Source organism: Akebia trifoliata, chromosome 11 (genome assembly GCF_017979445.1).
Source record: "Akebia trifoliata isolate Shusen 1 chromosome 11, ASM1797944v1, whole genome shotgun sequence".
NCBI lineage: Eukaryota > Viridiplantae > Streptophyta > Magnoliopsida > Ranunculales > Lardizabalaceae > Akebia > Akebia trifoliata.
The window spans coordinates 1580501-1597709 of NC_141385.1; the positions used below are offsets into that span (position 1 = coordinate 1580501).

The 17209-nt window shown below is 34.1% G+C and overlaps 2 protein-coding genes across 2 annotated transcripts; one reads left to right on the top strand and one right to left on the bottom strand.

Annotated features, from left to right (window-relative positions):
• The first annotated feature begins 531 nt into the window (after positions 1–531).
• GDC1 (Ankyrin repeat family protein) lies at positions 532–4456 on the top strand. The gene is made up of 2 exons (XM_086458404.1): positions 532–865; positions 4039–4456. Exons 1-2 carry the CDS (start codon positions 587–589, stop codon positions 4294–4296), a joined length of 537 nt encoding a protein of 178 aa, XP_086314530.1. The 5' UTR covers positions 532–586; the 3' UTR covers positions 4297–4456.
• Positions 4457–5487: 1031 nt separating this feature from the next.
• On the bottom strand, positions 5488–8807 carry LOC147390220 (adenosine/AMP deaminase family protein). Its single transcript, XM_086417286.1, has 11 exons — positions 8646–8807; positions 8316–8386; positions 7451–7542; positions 7310–7369; positions 6996–7223; positions 6776–6852; positions 6405–6474; positions 6187–6303; positions 6015–6081; positions 5828–5932; positions 5488–5739 (listed from the first exon to the last, which is right to left on the bottom strand). Exons 1-11 carry the CDS (start codon positions 8738–8740, stop codon positions 5615–5617), a joined length of 1107 nt encoding a protein of 368 aa, XP_086273412.1. The 5' UTR covers positions 8741–8807; the 3' UTR covers positions 5488–5614.
• Between the last annotated feature and the right edge of the window lie 8402 nt (positions 8808–17209).

Genomic DNA, 17209 nt, shown 5'->3' on the forward strand with positions numbered 1-17209 from the left:
TCTAACGTATGAATCTATTTTCACAAGAATATTTTTGTTTGAATCGTGATACTCTAACTACTCCACATGGCATACTCAATCAACTACCTGACATTACAAGTTTGAGAATCATAGATCCATGCTCCTTAGGATATACGGTTCCCTCGAGATACACTTTTCATGGGGAAGTGCAGCTGTGTATCTTGAGGAGTGCAAATCTACAGTTCCCAAACTTGTCACGCAAGGGTAGTCGATTGAGTTTGTCACGTGGGGTAGGTAGATTATCACAATCCTTTTTTTTTTTTAGGTAAAACAATGACATTTTAAAAATGGTATAATAGTCTTTATAATTAAAAAAAAAAAACATATATTATCTGTTTGATTAACGGAAAGGGGTCAACATAGAATTGTGCCAAACCATAGGGGTTGGAAATGTAATTTATCCTTAATTTCAATTTGAGGAGGAAATTATAATAAACTATAGTTATGAGGGTGGTAATCTGAAAAACCCCGTTTGATCTTTGATGTGGATAAGAGGATAAAAACAACAGCTTTCTCTCTGTTTCTGCTAATGTGAAGAAGTTGGAGCTCTTGCTGTAAAGCGTAAATGGCGTCGATCCCTTGTACGATTCATCTAAGCTTTCCTTCAACAGCTGATTCAAACAATTCTTCTTCATCTGTATCGAAGTTTAGTTCTCGGTTTCTGGGGATCCCAAAGAAACTGGGATGGTTCAAACCTTGCAGAATTGCATCCAAATTCGGAACCAGCAATGGATCTAGAGCCAAATGTTGGTTTAAATTTGGTAAAAATGGTGTTGATGCTGAGGGAGCTGGGATTTACGGTAGCCAGTCTCGGGATGATTTTGATCGAGATGATGTTGAACAAGTACTTCTTTTTCTTCACTCTTTTTATTTGATTGAATCAAATTTTTATGGGTTTTTGTTAGATTCTTGTTTTTGTTTTTATAAATGATGGGTTTTGGTTTCCGATTAATTATAAAAAGTGAATCTTTGTGTTCTTAGACAATTGGATTAATGGGATTCCTTCAAATATTGTTTTGGATCATTTTCATGATTGTTGGTGTGATCAGACGATTGGTTTTGTTGAGTTTTCGATGGACAATTTTCTTTCTTCTTTCCCCCCGAAAATTGCAGGTTTTCAGTGACTCATAGATTGTAGTGGAGATGTGTAATGGTGTTAGTTCCAATCTGTCAGATTTTATTGGTTTTTGTTGTTGATGTTCAAATCATCTCAATTGAATTTCCTGTTATTTTATTTCCTATTAGTGTTTTTTTTTTTTTTTTGTAGATTATCTTGAACCACGATTTAGGTTCTTCATGGAACGCACGGCTGGGATAAGAGGAAAAACTAGAGATCAATATAAGTTTTCTAGGGACCAATATGGATTTTCTAGGGACACAGTTTGTTTTAAATAAATAGATGTGTGAGGTAAAGTACTTGAGATTTGAAAGATGAAATGTGCTCGAGATAGAGTTGATTTCGAAAGTGTTTTCAAAAGGCTTTATAAGTACCTTTGACAAAGTTGGTTGTCATGGGGAAGATGTTGGGTAATTTGGTCCAGCCAAAACTAGTTGACTAAATGGATGGAACACAATTATCGTTATAAACTAAGTGTGAAATCTACCTTGATTGGGTTCTTATTCAAATAAATTTGTTTCTTTTTCTCTGTTATGTTCTTCAATTAATTTTCAAACTATTATTTGTTCTCTGCTAGCATTCGCATGAATGTACTTGGAAGCGTATTTTTCCATCGGTGTTGTTAATCTTCTAAACTGAGTGAAGGTACACTAATGTATGTCAGTGTTTGATTACGTCATACATTTGTGAATAATTTTTTACTTAACAGAAAAGATCTCCTAAGCTGAGAATGAGTAAGATTGTTTCTATAAGGTGGACCAACAGTTGGTCTATTGCTTCCAAGGAAAGTTTATAGTGATATTTTTCACTTGGTATATTATTATTTGATAAATATTTCTGACCAAATCATCTTGATCAGAGTTCTTTTCTGCATTACCAATTCAATTATTTATAACGGAAAATTTTCTTTCTCCTTGAATTCGTTGTTTGCTAACTTTTTTTTTGGAAAGAGGGATAGAAAACTCATTTGTCGAAGAAGATATGAAAGTCTTTTCTTGACTGTTATCACTAGGGAACTATATTTGTTGGGATGGTTGTCTTACTTGCCTCCATGGTAATTTCTAATTCTTGAAACCAAATTGTAGGGGCTTCATGTTCATTAATAGCCCCATTCCTAGTGAAACTCAAAGTGTCAACAGAGATATTTATATCTTCTTAATCTTTGAAACCTGCCATTACCATCTTTGTTCAATAATTTGGATCTTCTAATTAAGGAGTGTTGGTGAGAAAACCTTACATTTTTAACTCTTAATTCTATATTTCAGAGCTTATATTTTCTCTCCTTGTTAGAGATGGTTATGTGGTTATCAACTCTTGCTCTTGCTTTAGGCCTTGTGAATCTTTGTTTTCTTAATGCTTCTCTTCCTTTTCCCTCGATCCAACCTTTCAAGGATCCTTCTTTACCTTTGACAGGGGTCTAATTTTATATTGTATAAACGTGCTATACATTTTCGATTGAGCTCACTACAAAGAAGCATTTTTCCAAGAACATAGTTATTGTTTTTCACTTGTAGATGGTCCAGTCTGTCCTGACATGTTAACACAAACCTAGGTACCATGTCGTTCCCATGTTCCAGATGTGGTACCATGTACTAGCCTACCTGGTTCAACCTCCATACCTATTAGGCATCACATTTTTTCTGGCACCACTTAGATGCCACCTTGGCACTAGGCACCTGCCTCCCAACTCTTTTCTTTACCAGCTAGTATGATGTCTAAGCTGCTGATAAAAAAAGTAAGCATCACGTCCAAGCTGCTAACTCATATACATGAGACATGAGTGGGAGGCACTCTGCCATGTGGGGTATGGACTATTTAAGCCACGACAAGTAGATGCCCCCACATGAGGCCCCCTCACACGATAGAGGCTACTAGTAGGGCAAGAAAACGAAGTTGCCGTACTAAGTAATGACAACATACAGTATAACACCCAGCATGGAAAAACAAAATTCTTTTAGAGGAGTGTTTCCATTTTTTAAGGTTTTTCATGTCTAAATAGAGGGTCCTAGAGAGAGATGCCCCTCCTTCCACCTAACTAGCTTTTGTCCCCCACTTTCCTCTTTCCCTTGATTGTTGTGCCTTCTCTAGTTTCTCCCTCGATGCAACAACCACCAAATAACCATCAACTAGGTTTAGGTCTGTTGCCACCTAAGTTTCCACGAGTCCAATCATTTTATGCTAGTACAATGAAAGAGTCATTTTTTTTATGGGTGAAATAGCGACAATCTCATCTTCTTAACATATGGATAATGAATGAGAATGAGTTTAATATTTCTTTTCCTTTAATGTATTGCCTACCCATTTTCCCTTGCTGTCCAGGAACCCTTTCTTCACTCTAACAACATCCTTACATATTCTCCCTTGGAGTGTGCCCTACCACATAAATATATTGTAAAAGACACAAAAATACCCTTCATTTTGCATACAATGAGAGAAAGATTCTCAACCCTTTTTCTCCTTCAAATCACGTGGGTCCCATGAACATTAATCAGTATCTTTTCTTGAATCCCAATTCGAAAAAAATTTGAATACATAAAACAAGTATGGAAGAGTCTCCTTGAAAAAGTGGTAAGGATTAAGGATCGTGAGCGATTTGAAAGAGGAAAAAAATTGAATTCTTTCTCTCAAAATGAGGAAGGGGTATTTGTGTTTTAAAAATATATTTATATTTGTAGGTTCCACTCCAAGGGAGAATATGTAATTACGTTAAAGTTGGGTGTGGAGAGAGTTTTCTGATCTTCAAGTGAGAATCTGTTAATTGTACTCGGATTTGGTGTCTTCAGAATAAAAGACTTTAAACAATGTTTTCTATACAATTCTTGCTTGTATTCAGAGTAAAAGTTTTCTAGTTCCATGTAAAAAAATTTCCTATGATAAGTATAATCTTTAATATTTTGCAGTACTTCAACTACATGGGGATGCTTGCAGTTGAGGGTTCTTATGACAAGATGGATGCTCTTTTAAGCCAAAACATACACCCTGTAGACATTTTATTGTTAATGGCTGCCTCTGAAGGCGACAAACCGAAAATTGAAGAGCTATTAAGGGCTGGTGCTAGTTACAATGTTAAAGATGCAGATGGAAGGACTGCACTTGATAGAGCTGCCAACCATGAAATCAAAGAATTTATCATGGAGTTTTCAGTTCAGAAAGCTTGACTTAAGATTATTAATGTTTTAGTTTCCTTACTTTTATAAATTTTTTTTTTTTTTCATTTCTTCCTTGGTAGTGTAACATACACATATATTTTTGCTGAGATGTAGTTGATGCTTCTCCTATATTATTTGGTTAAGTCATAATTTTCAGCTTGCCCCATAATGTGATGTTATAGTGTTATATAACCCAGGTTTAAAAGGGTCTGTTTGATTGGTGTTACCTCATGGGTTTGGGACTTTTGGTTTCCTTGTCAAGTTTGAAAAATGAGATCTGATATTAAACTTTAAAATTCATATTTTTGAAAAAGAATTATGCTTGAGAAATGTCGTAACAAGTTATAACGAGTATACAACAATGGGGTGGTGTGCATAATCCCGAGAAGTTTGTATAACAAATGGTTTTTACATGTGCCTGGAAAAAACTTTGAAGTAGGTAAGCCGCTTCAAAATTTTGAAGGGTCCCTCTCCATTGGATTACATGTGGCATTTTTTTTTAAGGAGGTATTCCAAAATTTTGGTGGAAATGAGGGGTGTGCTAAATTTAAAAAACCCCACGGTCTTGTAACAAGGAGTCAAGGAGGGTTCCTTCAAAATTTTGAAGTGGCCTGCCAGCTTCAAAGTCGGATTCACATGTGCCTATGGGGCACACATTAAAGTGCATTAAAAACACCTCGGAAATATGCATTTGAGGGTATTTCTGGTATGAAAATAAAAATCTTTGAGGGTATTTTAGTAGGAAATTCAATTTTCAAGGTGTATTTAATGCACCTAAACATATGCCCTTAGGGGGCCATGTTAACAAAACCCATAGCAGATGAACATTGCGTTAGTATCTCGAGAAGTTAGCATGCCTAGTCTCAAGATAATAATGAACTCAACAGCAAGCAAGGGCTCCAATGAAGAGTTGGGCCCAAAAATTACAACAACAAAAAAATATCCAAAATTTTAACAGAATGTCTAGATATTTGACACCCGTTCCTCTCTAATGCGGTTTATATGGAGTTGTTTTCATCATCACGAAAATGACTTGATTTCATTTTCATGAAATTGGGGTCCCCACTGATTTGTGCTGGAAAATCAGGCTTGAAATAATGGGTCATCGAATTTTGTGTTTTTCGACATGATTCTGGAGGAACGGGACTTGTTTATCACCAAAAAAATTTTAAAAATAAAAATAAAAAGCACAAAAAAAAATGCTGAAAAAGTTGCATCAGACTTGCAATTGATTTCATTAGAATGGGTAAATTTCAGTCTAATGTATATCCAACAACAAGATGAATGATACAATCATAAATTCAATTCATTTATATTACGAATGATTTCATAGCACGAACTTCCTCGCAGCGGAATCAAAGATCTCTCTCAAATTCTTCTTCACAACTTCATCTGCAAACACAAACTCGATCGAGTTCCTCCCCAGCTGAAAGAAATCATCCTTTCCAAGACCTTTATAGTTCACATATAAACAAATTAGAATTCCTACATCAACTACTTTAGATTCTGATTTCAAAAACACGTGGCGATTCGCACATACCAAATGCAGAAGTGGCAAGGCTGAACTCATGAGTAAGACTAGTAGAGAACACCCCTGCATCGTCGGTACACAAGGCTAAAGGATGGTTTGATTTGTAGAGATCAACTGCACCACCAATGCATTTGTGAAGTTCAAATAAAAAATCAGTTCTCTATGATAAATATCAGATATAAGCGTAAAACCTAACTGAAGTGATGGTCATTTATGGAAGCAACACACTCTGTACGGATGTTGGATGTCAAACAAATCTCGACCTGTGTGGTTGTGAAACAGCAGAAACATGAGAATTTGGTTAAAGAATTACACCAAAAAGGAATTTTAATTTGTTATTTAAAAATATATTGATGTAAGTGTCAAACCGGAATCTTAGATGACTTCAACTTTCTCCATTCTTCCTCTTCAAAGCAAATAGCATGGCCGATCCTTTGAGGGAGAAAGTCCAACATTGCTTTGACTTCTTCCTTCCGGTCGGGTATCTGCATTTACTAAGTTATCAAAACAAGATCGTCAGTGTAAATCCCCATAGCAGGATAGGATAGCCCGATAAGATATTAGTGAATTGGAAACCACGACGCACCTCTCCGCAGTGAAGTGTAATTGAGAGACCTTGCTCTTTTGCAAACTTTAAGGCTGGCAAGAATGTAGCCCTGTCATACAATAAAATAATTTTTGGAAACAAAATTTTTAAATTAAGGGTATTTTAGAAACACCCCCCCTTTAAATTCGTGAGATTAGATTTACCCCATTGACCGTAAGTCAACATTGTTTTTTCTCAATGATTTTAACACAATGTTGACTTACGTCAAGGGATGTAAACCTAATCTTGCATTTTGCAAGGAAATAAACCTAATATTGCCAATTTAATAGGGGGTGTTTCTAAAATACCCTTAAATTAACCAAGAAATACATCACCATTGTACTTCGAAAGTCTTGGATATGAGTAAGTACCATTCGCCCTTGGCAGGATTGCCGGAAAGGTCAATACCAACTACCCCTAAATCCCTCATTTCGAGAGCCAGTTGAACCTGTCGAAAGGAAAAGAAAATCATAGGTGAATCATCTTGCATCCCATAATGATTAAAAACAACAGAACAAACTTGAACTTAAGAGATACATGTTAAGAACTCGAGAAGGACACAGCCTTACGAACTGCATTCCCGTAACATACAGTTTCCATCGCTGCTGCAGTAGTCTCACGGCGGTCAATGCTGAGAAGAAGACGAGCAATTATCTTTCTTCTTGTAGTTCCATTCACATTGATAGACGGAGTCCTTTTGGAGTTTTCCAGAACCATATCAGAAGGAAGGAAGCTAACATCAACAGTATCAACATTCCTTAATCCATTTATCACTGCTTCCATATAAGAGTGTTTGCTCATTCCTATAGCTGTGTTCTTCTGCAATAAATAGAAATCAAATGTCCTTATAACCATGGAAACTAAAAACTGACCAAAACAATTAGTCTCAACTACTCATGAAGTACCTTAGGAGTAGTTCGTAGCTCCACATAAACAATGTTCTCAGCAGCAAAATCTTCGATAACCTGCTCCACAAGTAAACACTGAATTAAATTGTATATGAAAGTGAAAATTTTCAAAAGAGTGATTCTTGGTAAAGAAATTACTTCTTTTGTGATTCTTGTGACAGTTGCGTGATCAGTTGTAAGTATGTGGATCAAATCAAACATCTTAAAGCACTCAACCAATGAACGGTCATCTGCATTCCATAACACATAAAGAGTGAAGCACTTATTTGAACTCAAGTTTGTAACAATTAACACATAAAGGGTGCAAATCCAATACTCCTACGAGTTTCCTCCACAGGTAATGTGGCACGTTATTTCAGGCCCACCGACCCCATCCCTTAGTGTACTACCCACAAAAATCAGCCTGATTGGTGATTTCTATCATACGATTCAGTCTTTTTTTTTTCTTCATCTACTTCATGAATGGGCTCATTGGTGGGTTGAATTATCTTCACAAAAAAAAAAAAATCTCAAATTCAATGGCTAGAAATTACCAATTGACCTAATTTTTGTAATCTAGATTCACCAAGAGAGGCGCCAAACATTCATAGGTCAACAGGCAAAAATTGGAGGGAGATGAGGGAGTGGGGGAAACAGGGTCAAACGGGGCATATCAATAGTTCAAAATACAGGGGTATCTCGAATTTAAGCATAAATTTAAGGGTATCTAAAATGCCCCAAAAAGTTGAGTGGGGGCAATTGCCCCCAATGTCTCCTTACTAGCTCTGCCCCTGGGCAAAATCCTGGCTCCACCCCTGGTTAAGCCTTTATTTCTTTGGGGCCTTTACACCCGCAAGGAAGACAGCCGTAACCCATCTCTTAGGAATAACCTCCACTCACAAGGGAATGCTTTTCATGCAGAATCGCTTCCATCTTTCCGAGGGCAGAGGAATCGGAAGCTAAAAGCATTCCCAAACACTATATTAATCTTCAATACTTGAGAGATAAAATGTGAGTTATGTACCTTTCAAGATTACATGCTCCACATCAGCGAAAACTACGACACCCTTTTCTCCCAACGCTCTAGCAAGTTCTCTGAGGAAGAAGAACAAATCCAACAAATAAATTAAAAAATCAGTTTTTTATTTTTATTTTTAGGAGAAATTAGTTTGTTAAGAGGAGTTCCTCATAGATAACAAATTAATACCCACTGAAAGAATGAGCGCAAGTTCAAGATTTCTGATTTGTAAATCATGAATTATACCTTACAATCAAGAACAATTGGTGCTGAAACAAAGGAAGAAAAAACAGAAGTAAATCTTCAAGAATAAACCCTAGACTAAAAGAGACTTACAGCAATGTAGAATTTCTGATGGATCCATTGAGGTGAGCGTGTAGTTCGATTTTTGGCTGAGACAACAACCCCTCCATCTCCATCTCCATCTCCATCTCTCTTCTCTTCTTCTCTCCTTTCCTCTCTCTCTCTCTCTCTCTCTCTCTCTCTCTCTCTATATATATATATATATATATACACTCTGAGTCCGGTCTCTGTAATTTGTACTCTGTTCACACTTGAACTTGAAAATGGAGACTCTCTCTGTCCTCAGTATATAAAGGTGGGATTTCTTTCACTTATCCCCTTGCTTTATAATATATTATTCATGCCTCCCTTGATTTAGAAAAATTGACTTACCTACTTCAACATTTGACCTTCAAAATTTAGTCTTTGGACGTACAAGTTACCCGAACCCATTATCCGGATTGAAAAGTTGGACTGAACCTGATTGGGTTTAGAACGAATTGAAACTAAAATAAATTGGTTCAAGTGTGGATTTACCCCTCCTAAATTGGATCGAACCTAGTTGTCGAATTGAACCTAAACTGGGAAAGACCCAAAAATTTGAAAAAAATTCAATTTTTTTTATTTTAACTTACCCTTCCCCATACCCATCAAACGCAACCCTAATGATGATTTCGATGCATGATTATAAATTATAACTATGGAGAATGCTAACGTTCAAGACCTTGGGGGGACGTTAGTATTTTCTAAAACTATTTTTTTTGAATAATACTTATATTCATTTTGTCTTTTAATGGAAAAAAATAAGGGTATTTTTGTCTTGTATATATTAAATTCTTGTCTCTTATATTATAAATGTTAAGGACATTTAATCTTTAGAATTAAATGTCTTGTTTATAATAAATGATTTGATAATCAATGCAAACAAATATTTATTATGTAAAAGACCAACATACCCTTATTTTCTCACTAAAGACAAAATGAATATGAATATTATTTATCATAAAAAAGTATTGGACAATACTAACGTCCCCATGAGGTCTTCGACATTTGGATTCCCCTATAATATCCAACACTTTATTTTTTTAATAATATCTCTTCTCGTTTTGCCTTCTAGTGAAAAAGACAAGGGCATAATAATCTTTTACACAATAAATACATGTATTATGTTGACATTAATTGCCAAAGCATTTACTAAAAAAAAATATTTAATTCAAAATACATAAATGCTCATAACATTTATTATGTAAACAAGCATGTAAAAGACTATTACACTCATGTCTTTTTTACCAAAAAACAAAACGAAGATGGGTATTATTGGAAAAAAATTACTGGACAATACTAAGTTCCCAATGAAGTATATATATGTAAAAATCAAATTCAAAACTTCGGATCTATCGAAATTTGAAACCAACCCAAAAAATCGATTTAATTTGAATTTGATTATGGTCATTGGGCGTTGAACTCATACCAAACCTTAACCCAAAAGCTTGGGATTGGTTTCAGTTTAAGCCAAACCTAGATTGAACCTAAAATTTCAATTTGAGTTTACCTGAATATACATCCCTACTTTAGTCCATATACTTCTACTATTTTGTCCAAATGATTTGTTTGATTTTAAGGAATTTGTTATTAAAGAAATTTAAATTCTTGAAGAAAATAATTATGAAAAAGTGCATTTAGTGGGATAATGGATTCCATCTTTTGACTACATAGAAAAATGTCAAAAAGAAATTTATTTTCAATTTTGAGAATGGGTTTAAGAGGAAAAAGATGATTAATTATTTTAGGATACTCAGAAATATTTAATATTCTGGGATCAATGTCTGATTTTGTTTTTGATTGAAATTGAAATGTCCCAAAAACGTAATTTTTAATATTGGAGTTTTTTATTTCATTAAGATGATAAATAATTGCATTGATCACCGATCAATTTTAACTTATAAGCATGACGACTTAGGGGTATGCCCATATATAAAGTATCACCTTGGTTCCATTTCTAATTAACAGTCAAGGGAGGTAAATCAAATTAATATAATTGGTGGAGACATCTATATAATTGGTGGGGTAAACATCCCACTCAGCTAGAATGGGGATGGGCTTCACAATATCTATTTTATTGCCATTTTCCTTTTACCTTTTCAAAAATTGTGGGTCCTACATTGCCACAATTTTGTAAGAATAAACGTCTCACTCCACTAAAGTAGGGTGGGCTTCACACTATCTATTTTATTGTCTTTCATCTTTATTGCATTATCTCCATTCCTTTCCCTTTAAATAATATCCTTCCAATTTTATTATCGTTTTTTTTAAATCTTTTTTTCAATAATACCCTTCTAATTTTATTAATTTTCCATTTTTACCATTTAACCTACTTTATTATCTTTCCTCATTTCCCCCTTATTTATTAATATCTCTTCAATTTTATTTTTTTTACCCCTCAAAGATTTTCAATAATATCTTTCTAACTTTACTATCTTTTCTCTTTAACCTTTTTAACTCAAATACATTTTTAATAATACCCCTCCAACTTTAATATTATTATTTTTACCCTCCTAAACCCTTAAAGACGTTAATGGCAAGGTTTCAAAGCAATGGGTCTAAGAAATAAAAATCTAACAATCTAAAGAACAATCCAACAATAACAAATACAAACCTTTACGGTAAGTCTCACTCATTTGACTCAATCTTTATATTCCACCAAATTTTAATTTGAGTTTGCCTTTTCTATTATACCCTCAACTTTATTATATTCTTTTCTCCCTTTTTTCTAATATATATATATTAGAAATGTTCAGCACCCAACCATTTACCTAATCATTTGCCCAACATGTTTCGTCCTACATGGGTTAGAAGTTTTTGAATGGGCTGATTTTTGGTGATGATGATCTCTACGATTAGAAGATCATCCTCACCAAAAATCAGCTCATTCCAAAACTTCTAACCCCATGTTTACAAGTTGAAAAATCGTGGATTGTCCATTTTTTGTAAACCATTTGTGATGGGGTTAGAAGTTTTGGAATGGGCTGATTTTTGGTAAGGATGATCTCCTCACCATAGAGATCATTTTCACCAAAAATCAGCCTATTCCAAAACTTCTAACCCATGTAGGACAAAACATGTTGGCCAAATTGTTGGGTAAATGGTTGGGTGCCGAATGGGACCATATATATATATATATATATATGGGGAAATGTTCAGCAACAAACATTTTGGCAAAACATTTTTCAAAACATGGGTTAGAGGTTTTGAAATGGGCTGATTTTTGGTGAGGATGATCTCTACGGTGAGGAGATCATCATCACCAAAAATCAGCCCATTCCAAAACTTCTAATCCCATGTTTTGAAAAATGTTTTTTGCCAAAATGTTTGTCAAAATGTTTTGTTGCTGAACGGGACCCATATATATATATATATATATATATATATATATATTTTTTAGTGTCTTTCATCTCGTCCCCTCTATCCTTTTTCTGTAATATCAGTCTAATTTTATTATTTTTTCTCTTTTATCATTTTAACTCTAAAAAAATTGGCTCGAGCAAACTCTAATCCAACTATAATTTTGAAAGGTAAGCTAAGGGAAATCTTTAAAAGAAACTTTGTGGAAAGAATCTTAAATTGTACAACTCTACCCTTTCTTAACTCTTACTAAAATTTCAATAATTTAAAAATGAATGTTGATCATGCACTCCCTCGAGGGAGAAGTAATTATTTATGGGTCCCGTTCAGCACCAAACATTTTGGCCAATATTTTAACCAATCATTTTTGTCCTACATGGGTTAGAAGTTTTGGAATGGGCTGATTTTTGGTGAGGATGATCTCTACGGTGAGGAGATCATCTTCACCAAAAATCAGCCCATTCCAAAACTTCTAGCCCCATGTTTACAAGTTGAAAAATCGTGGACCGTCCATTTTTTGTAAACCATTTTTGATGGGATTAGAAGTTTTGGAATTGGCTGATTTTTGATGAGGATGATTTCTACACCGAGGAGATCATTCTCATCAAAAATCTGCCCATTCCAAAACTTCTAACCTATGTTTTGAAAAATGTTTTGCCACAATGTTTGGTGCTGAACATTTCCCATTATTTATTATGGTCTTTTCACATGCTGCATGGCATGTTGTTAGTTTTTCCTTTTTTCCTTGTAATATAACAGATATTTTGTATCATAATATAAGCTTGCCGTAGTCCAATCATCCCCCCATCTTTATGATTGAAAATGGAAAATGAGGAAAAACAAATACCTTTCTTAAAAATATAAATTTAGGTGAAAGAAAACACATTTTCCTTGAAAAATCATATAACATCCAAAATGTTTTTCCTCTTGGATAAGAAAATATTTGCCCACTTCATCAGAATTCAATTTCCAAAGAGTCTTCTTAGAGTGACATCGTTTCACACATTGCTAATGTAGAGGCGTGCACATAACTATAGATACTTTTCACTTGTATCTCAATGAAAACCATCTATAGCTCTGTACACACATCCACGTCAATAATGTGTGAAACAATGTCAATTTTAAAATCACTCCAGCATTTTCCTTTTCCAAATAAGCCCATATATTCAATAAATCCATTCCTTTTTAAAACAAATTCCCTGCAATCATACACACAATTATTGTTCTCATAAAATTCTTCCAAGTACGACTCAAATTATTTGCTCTTAAGAAAATTATTGGTAGCGTCCAAGAAATGTTTGAGATAGGTATCCATTCATTAAGATTCTCCAATGAAATTGATCTTTAAGAAAAGTATAACAATCTCTAAGAAATTTGTACCTCTCTTCCCATCTCAGCCGAAAGTTGGACATTATTGGACCTTAGATTCGGCTTCCTCTCCGTACTCTATTAATCTCAAATGACATCTAATGAATATCATCCAATGGGACCGAGACAAGTAATTTCACACAATAAGTGTGATTTAGATGATGAAACCCTTTCCTTACTAATATAGTGAGATTGTGAGCCATACTCAAGGCCGTTTTGTTCAAATGGATTACCACATCAGAAAAACTTAGATAAAAAAAAAAAAAAATACTTTCTCTTGAAGTAGATCTAGGATTTTTTATTTTTAAATTATTTTTTTCAAAATTTATAGAATTCCATCCTCTACAACCTTCAAGCATCAAATCATGTTTTTGGATGCCAAGAATTGAGCCCAAGAACCCTTCTTAGTAAGGGTGAAATCTTTACTAACTTAGTAAGAGTAGGGGGACTCATTTAGATGCCCACAAGGGTCTTCGAAAGAAACTAGTGTAAAAGATCTAAATGTCGTCATCTTCAACTTCTAGTTCTCTTCCCATCTCATTTGTAAATTAAACATTATTGGAGCTTAGAATAGTTCACTTGCCTTCGGCCTCCTCTCCGTACTCTATTAATCTCAAATGATGTCTAGTGAATATCATCCAATGGGACAAAGACATGTGATTTTGTACAATAAGAGTGATTTAGACATGCCTCTCCATTTTTTGGTCAATATTAGCGGTAGTCCTTTGTGTTTTCTAAGTGAGGACATACCATCCAAGGTCCTTTTTGAGAAACTAATGCAAATAACCTAAATGCCATCATCTTTAACTTCTAGCTGATTTTCTCCTTAAAAGCAGTTATATTTCGACTTTAGGGTGAAGTTTTTTTTACCTTATTCTTCAAGTTTAAGATTCCATCTTCAATTTTCAATCCGAAATTTGTACTTCTCTTCCCATCTCAGCCGAAAGTTGGACATCATTGGACCTTAGAATAGTCCACTCGCTCTCCGTACTCAATTAATCTCAAATGAAATCTAATGAATATCATTCAATGGGACCAAGAGATGTGATTTCGTACAATAAGAGTGATTTAGACATGCCACTTCATGTTTTGCTCAATATTAGAGGCAGTCCCCAATATTAGAGGCAGTTCCTTGTGTTTTCAAACTGTTGGCATACTCACCAAGGTCTTCTTACCGAGACTAATGTAAATGACCTAAATGTCTTCATCTTCAACCTCTAACTGATTTTCTCCACAAAATCAATCATATTTGACTCTAGGGTGAATTTTTTTTTACCATATTCTTCAAGTTTAAGATTCCATCGTCCTCAATTTTCAAACCTTGAGAACAAGATAAAACTTTTGAAGCACTAAAAGACCAATGAAATTTTGAGTAGAAGGGTTTATACAGGACATTAATGACGATGGATTGAAGATGAGATTGAACAAGTTAAAAATAATTTATCCTAGAGCTTAACAGCTTGACGATGAAAGATTTTTATACTCATTACCAATCTTAAGGTAGAAAATTCAAGGATTTCTATTATAAACATTATCCCGATGTTCATATCAAGGGCAAGAAGCAAATTGTTAAGTTGTCCCTCCAAGGCATGTTCGACAAGCCAGACTTGGGGGCAAGAAGAATTAGGAGCTCGGAATCAAAGATGTATTAGGATCATTTCACATTATGTCCAAGCACTAACACCTGGACTTTTCCGATGATTATGGACTAATGCCATTAGGAAACAATTCAAGTCATCATCTACTAAGTTCTTATCCTTTTTTTTTTTTTGGTATCCATAAAGATAACAAATTTTCTAGGAGAAAAATCAAGGGGTGGGTTTTGGCTCCAAGTCGAAGACAAGGGCATGTAGGTCAGTTTATGTTAGTCTCTCAAATAAAACCTAGGTCAAATTGGTGTCATTAGTTTGAAAATACATCTGGGTATCTCTAATTAATATTGATCAAAACGTAGTGGGGCATGTGCAAATCCCCCATAATCTTTACTCCTTCATCTCAAATGTAAGTTAGACGCATGAGACTATTAGTATATTCTTTTATCAGCACTAGTATTATAGATTATATTCTTATCTAGTATCCCGACGTAGTTAAAAACTAAGAATTAGGGAAATAAAACAAATCCCCTTTTGTGGTTGAATTTCTTTTAGTGGCATGATTTTAGATCTCGGGTTCCCATCTCATCTTGACCACAAATTATGTCAAGATTATGAGATGGTTTTTTTTTTTTTTTCTTTTTCAAGATCTTTTAGTGGCATGGTTTCCAATCTTGGATTCTCTTCTTATCTCTTTCACCAATTATACGGAGTTTCCTCAAACACTTTCCTTACCACATACCTCAAATGGATTATCATATTGACCATCCAACACCACATGTATACCTCTAGATTTTAACTCAAATATATAAAAAATCAAAAGAGCAGTTCTGTTTTGTATTCTATCCAAGGTTTTGAAAATGGATGGCTACCAAACTCCCATTGAACTCTCAAACTTAAAATTAAATTCAACAGTAAAAATGGATGAAATTCAAAAAAAAAAAAAAAACCATTGCAACTGATCATTGGTGTTGAAAATGGATGGTTACCGAACTTCCAAATTTAAAACTAAAATTTAAGGTGAAAATTAATTTTCTTTTCTTTGAATTTTTTTTTTTTTTTTTGTTTTAAGTTCTTAGAATTTTATCCTCTATAATTATGTGCATAAGATCATATTTTGGATGTATCAAATTGATGTGGTTAGAATCCACCCCAAGATATGTTAAGTAACAAATTAACGGCAAAAATTTGAATTTTATGACATGGATCCCCACACCACCAGTTTTTTCTCAATAACAAACTTGATAAAATGAGTTTTGGTGGGTAACAAGCTTTATGAAGTAAGGCTCCCTTGATGTTGGGAGAACGCCAACGGAGTTTTTGGAATAAAAATGCAACAATTAAGTTTGCCAGGTAAATCTCTCTTAAAGTATTGAGAGATTTATCGAGCAAACCTAACTGTTGTATTTTTATTACAAAAACTCCCTTGGAGTTCTGACAACTCCAAGGGTACCTTACTTTATGAAGTTTGTTACTCATCCAACCTCATTTTATCAAGTTTGTTATCGAGCTAACCCTAGAGTGAGAATCCAAGTCATAAAATTCAAATTTATGCAAATAATTTGTTGCTTAACATACCTTGGAGTGGTTCAAACCACATCAATTTATGGCGTCCAATTAAACACATAATCTGATGCCACACAAGTTATAAAGGACAAAATTTTAAGACTTCAAAAAAGAAATTCGAAAAACAAAAGTTAAATTTCACCATTGTATTTTAGTTTTAAGTTTTGGAGTTTGATAGCTATCAATTTTTAACTCCTACATTCAAGTTCAAAAAGAATTTTTGTTTTGAATCTGAATTTTTTCATGAATTTACAAGTCTGTGTCGTTGGATTGCTAATTTGATAATCCATGTGAGCCCAACGTGTCCCAGTAATATTTAAAATCTTACTAAGTTAGTCAGGGTAGTTTATTCATAAAGTAAGGTTCGTTCAACTAACGAACTTGATAAAATGAGGGAGTTTTTGTAATAAAAATGCAACAATTAGGTCTTCTGGGTAAATCTCTCAAAGTATTTTTCAACTAAAATGATATTTTAAAGTCCCAATGTTTGCGTGAAAGTTTAAAATACATTGAAAAAATAAATAAGCCTAAAGTCTGCACACTTTGGCCTCACATTGACATATATATACATTATTCCAATAATTATATAATTGACCCACATGAGCTATTAATTTAGTGAGAGAAATCCACTAAGAATACCAAAATTAAAAAGATTAATCTCACATCTCAACACTATGAGACTATTGAAAC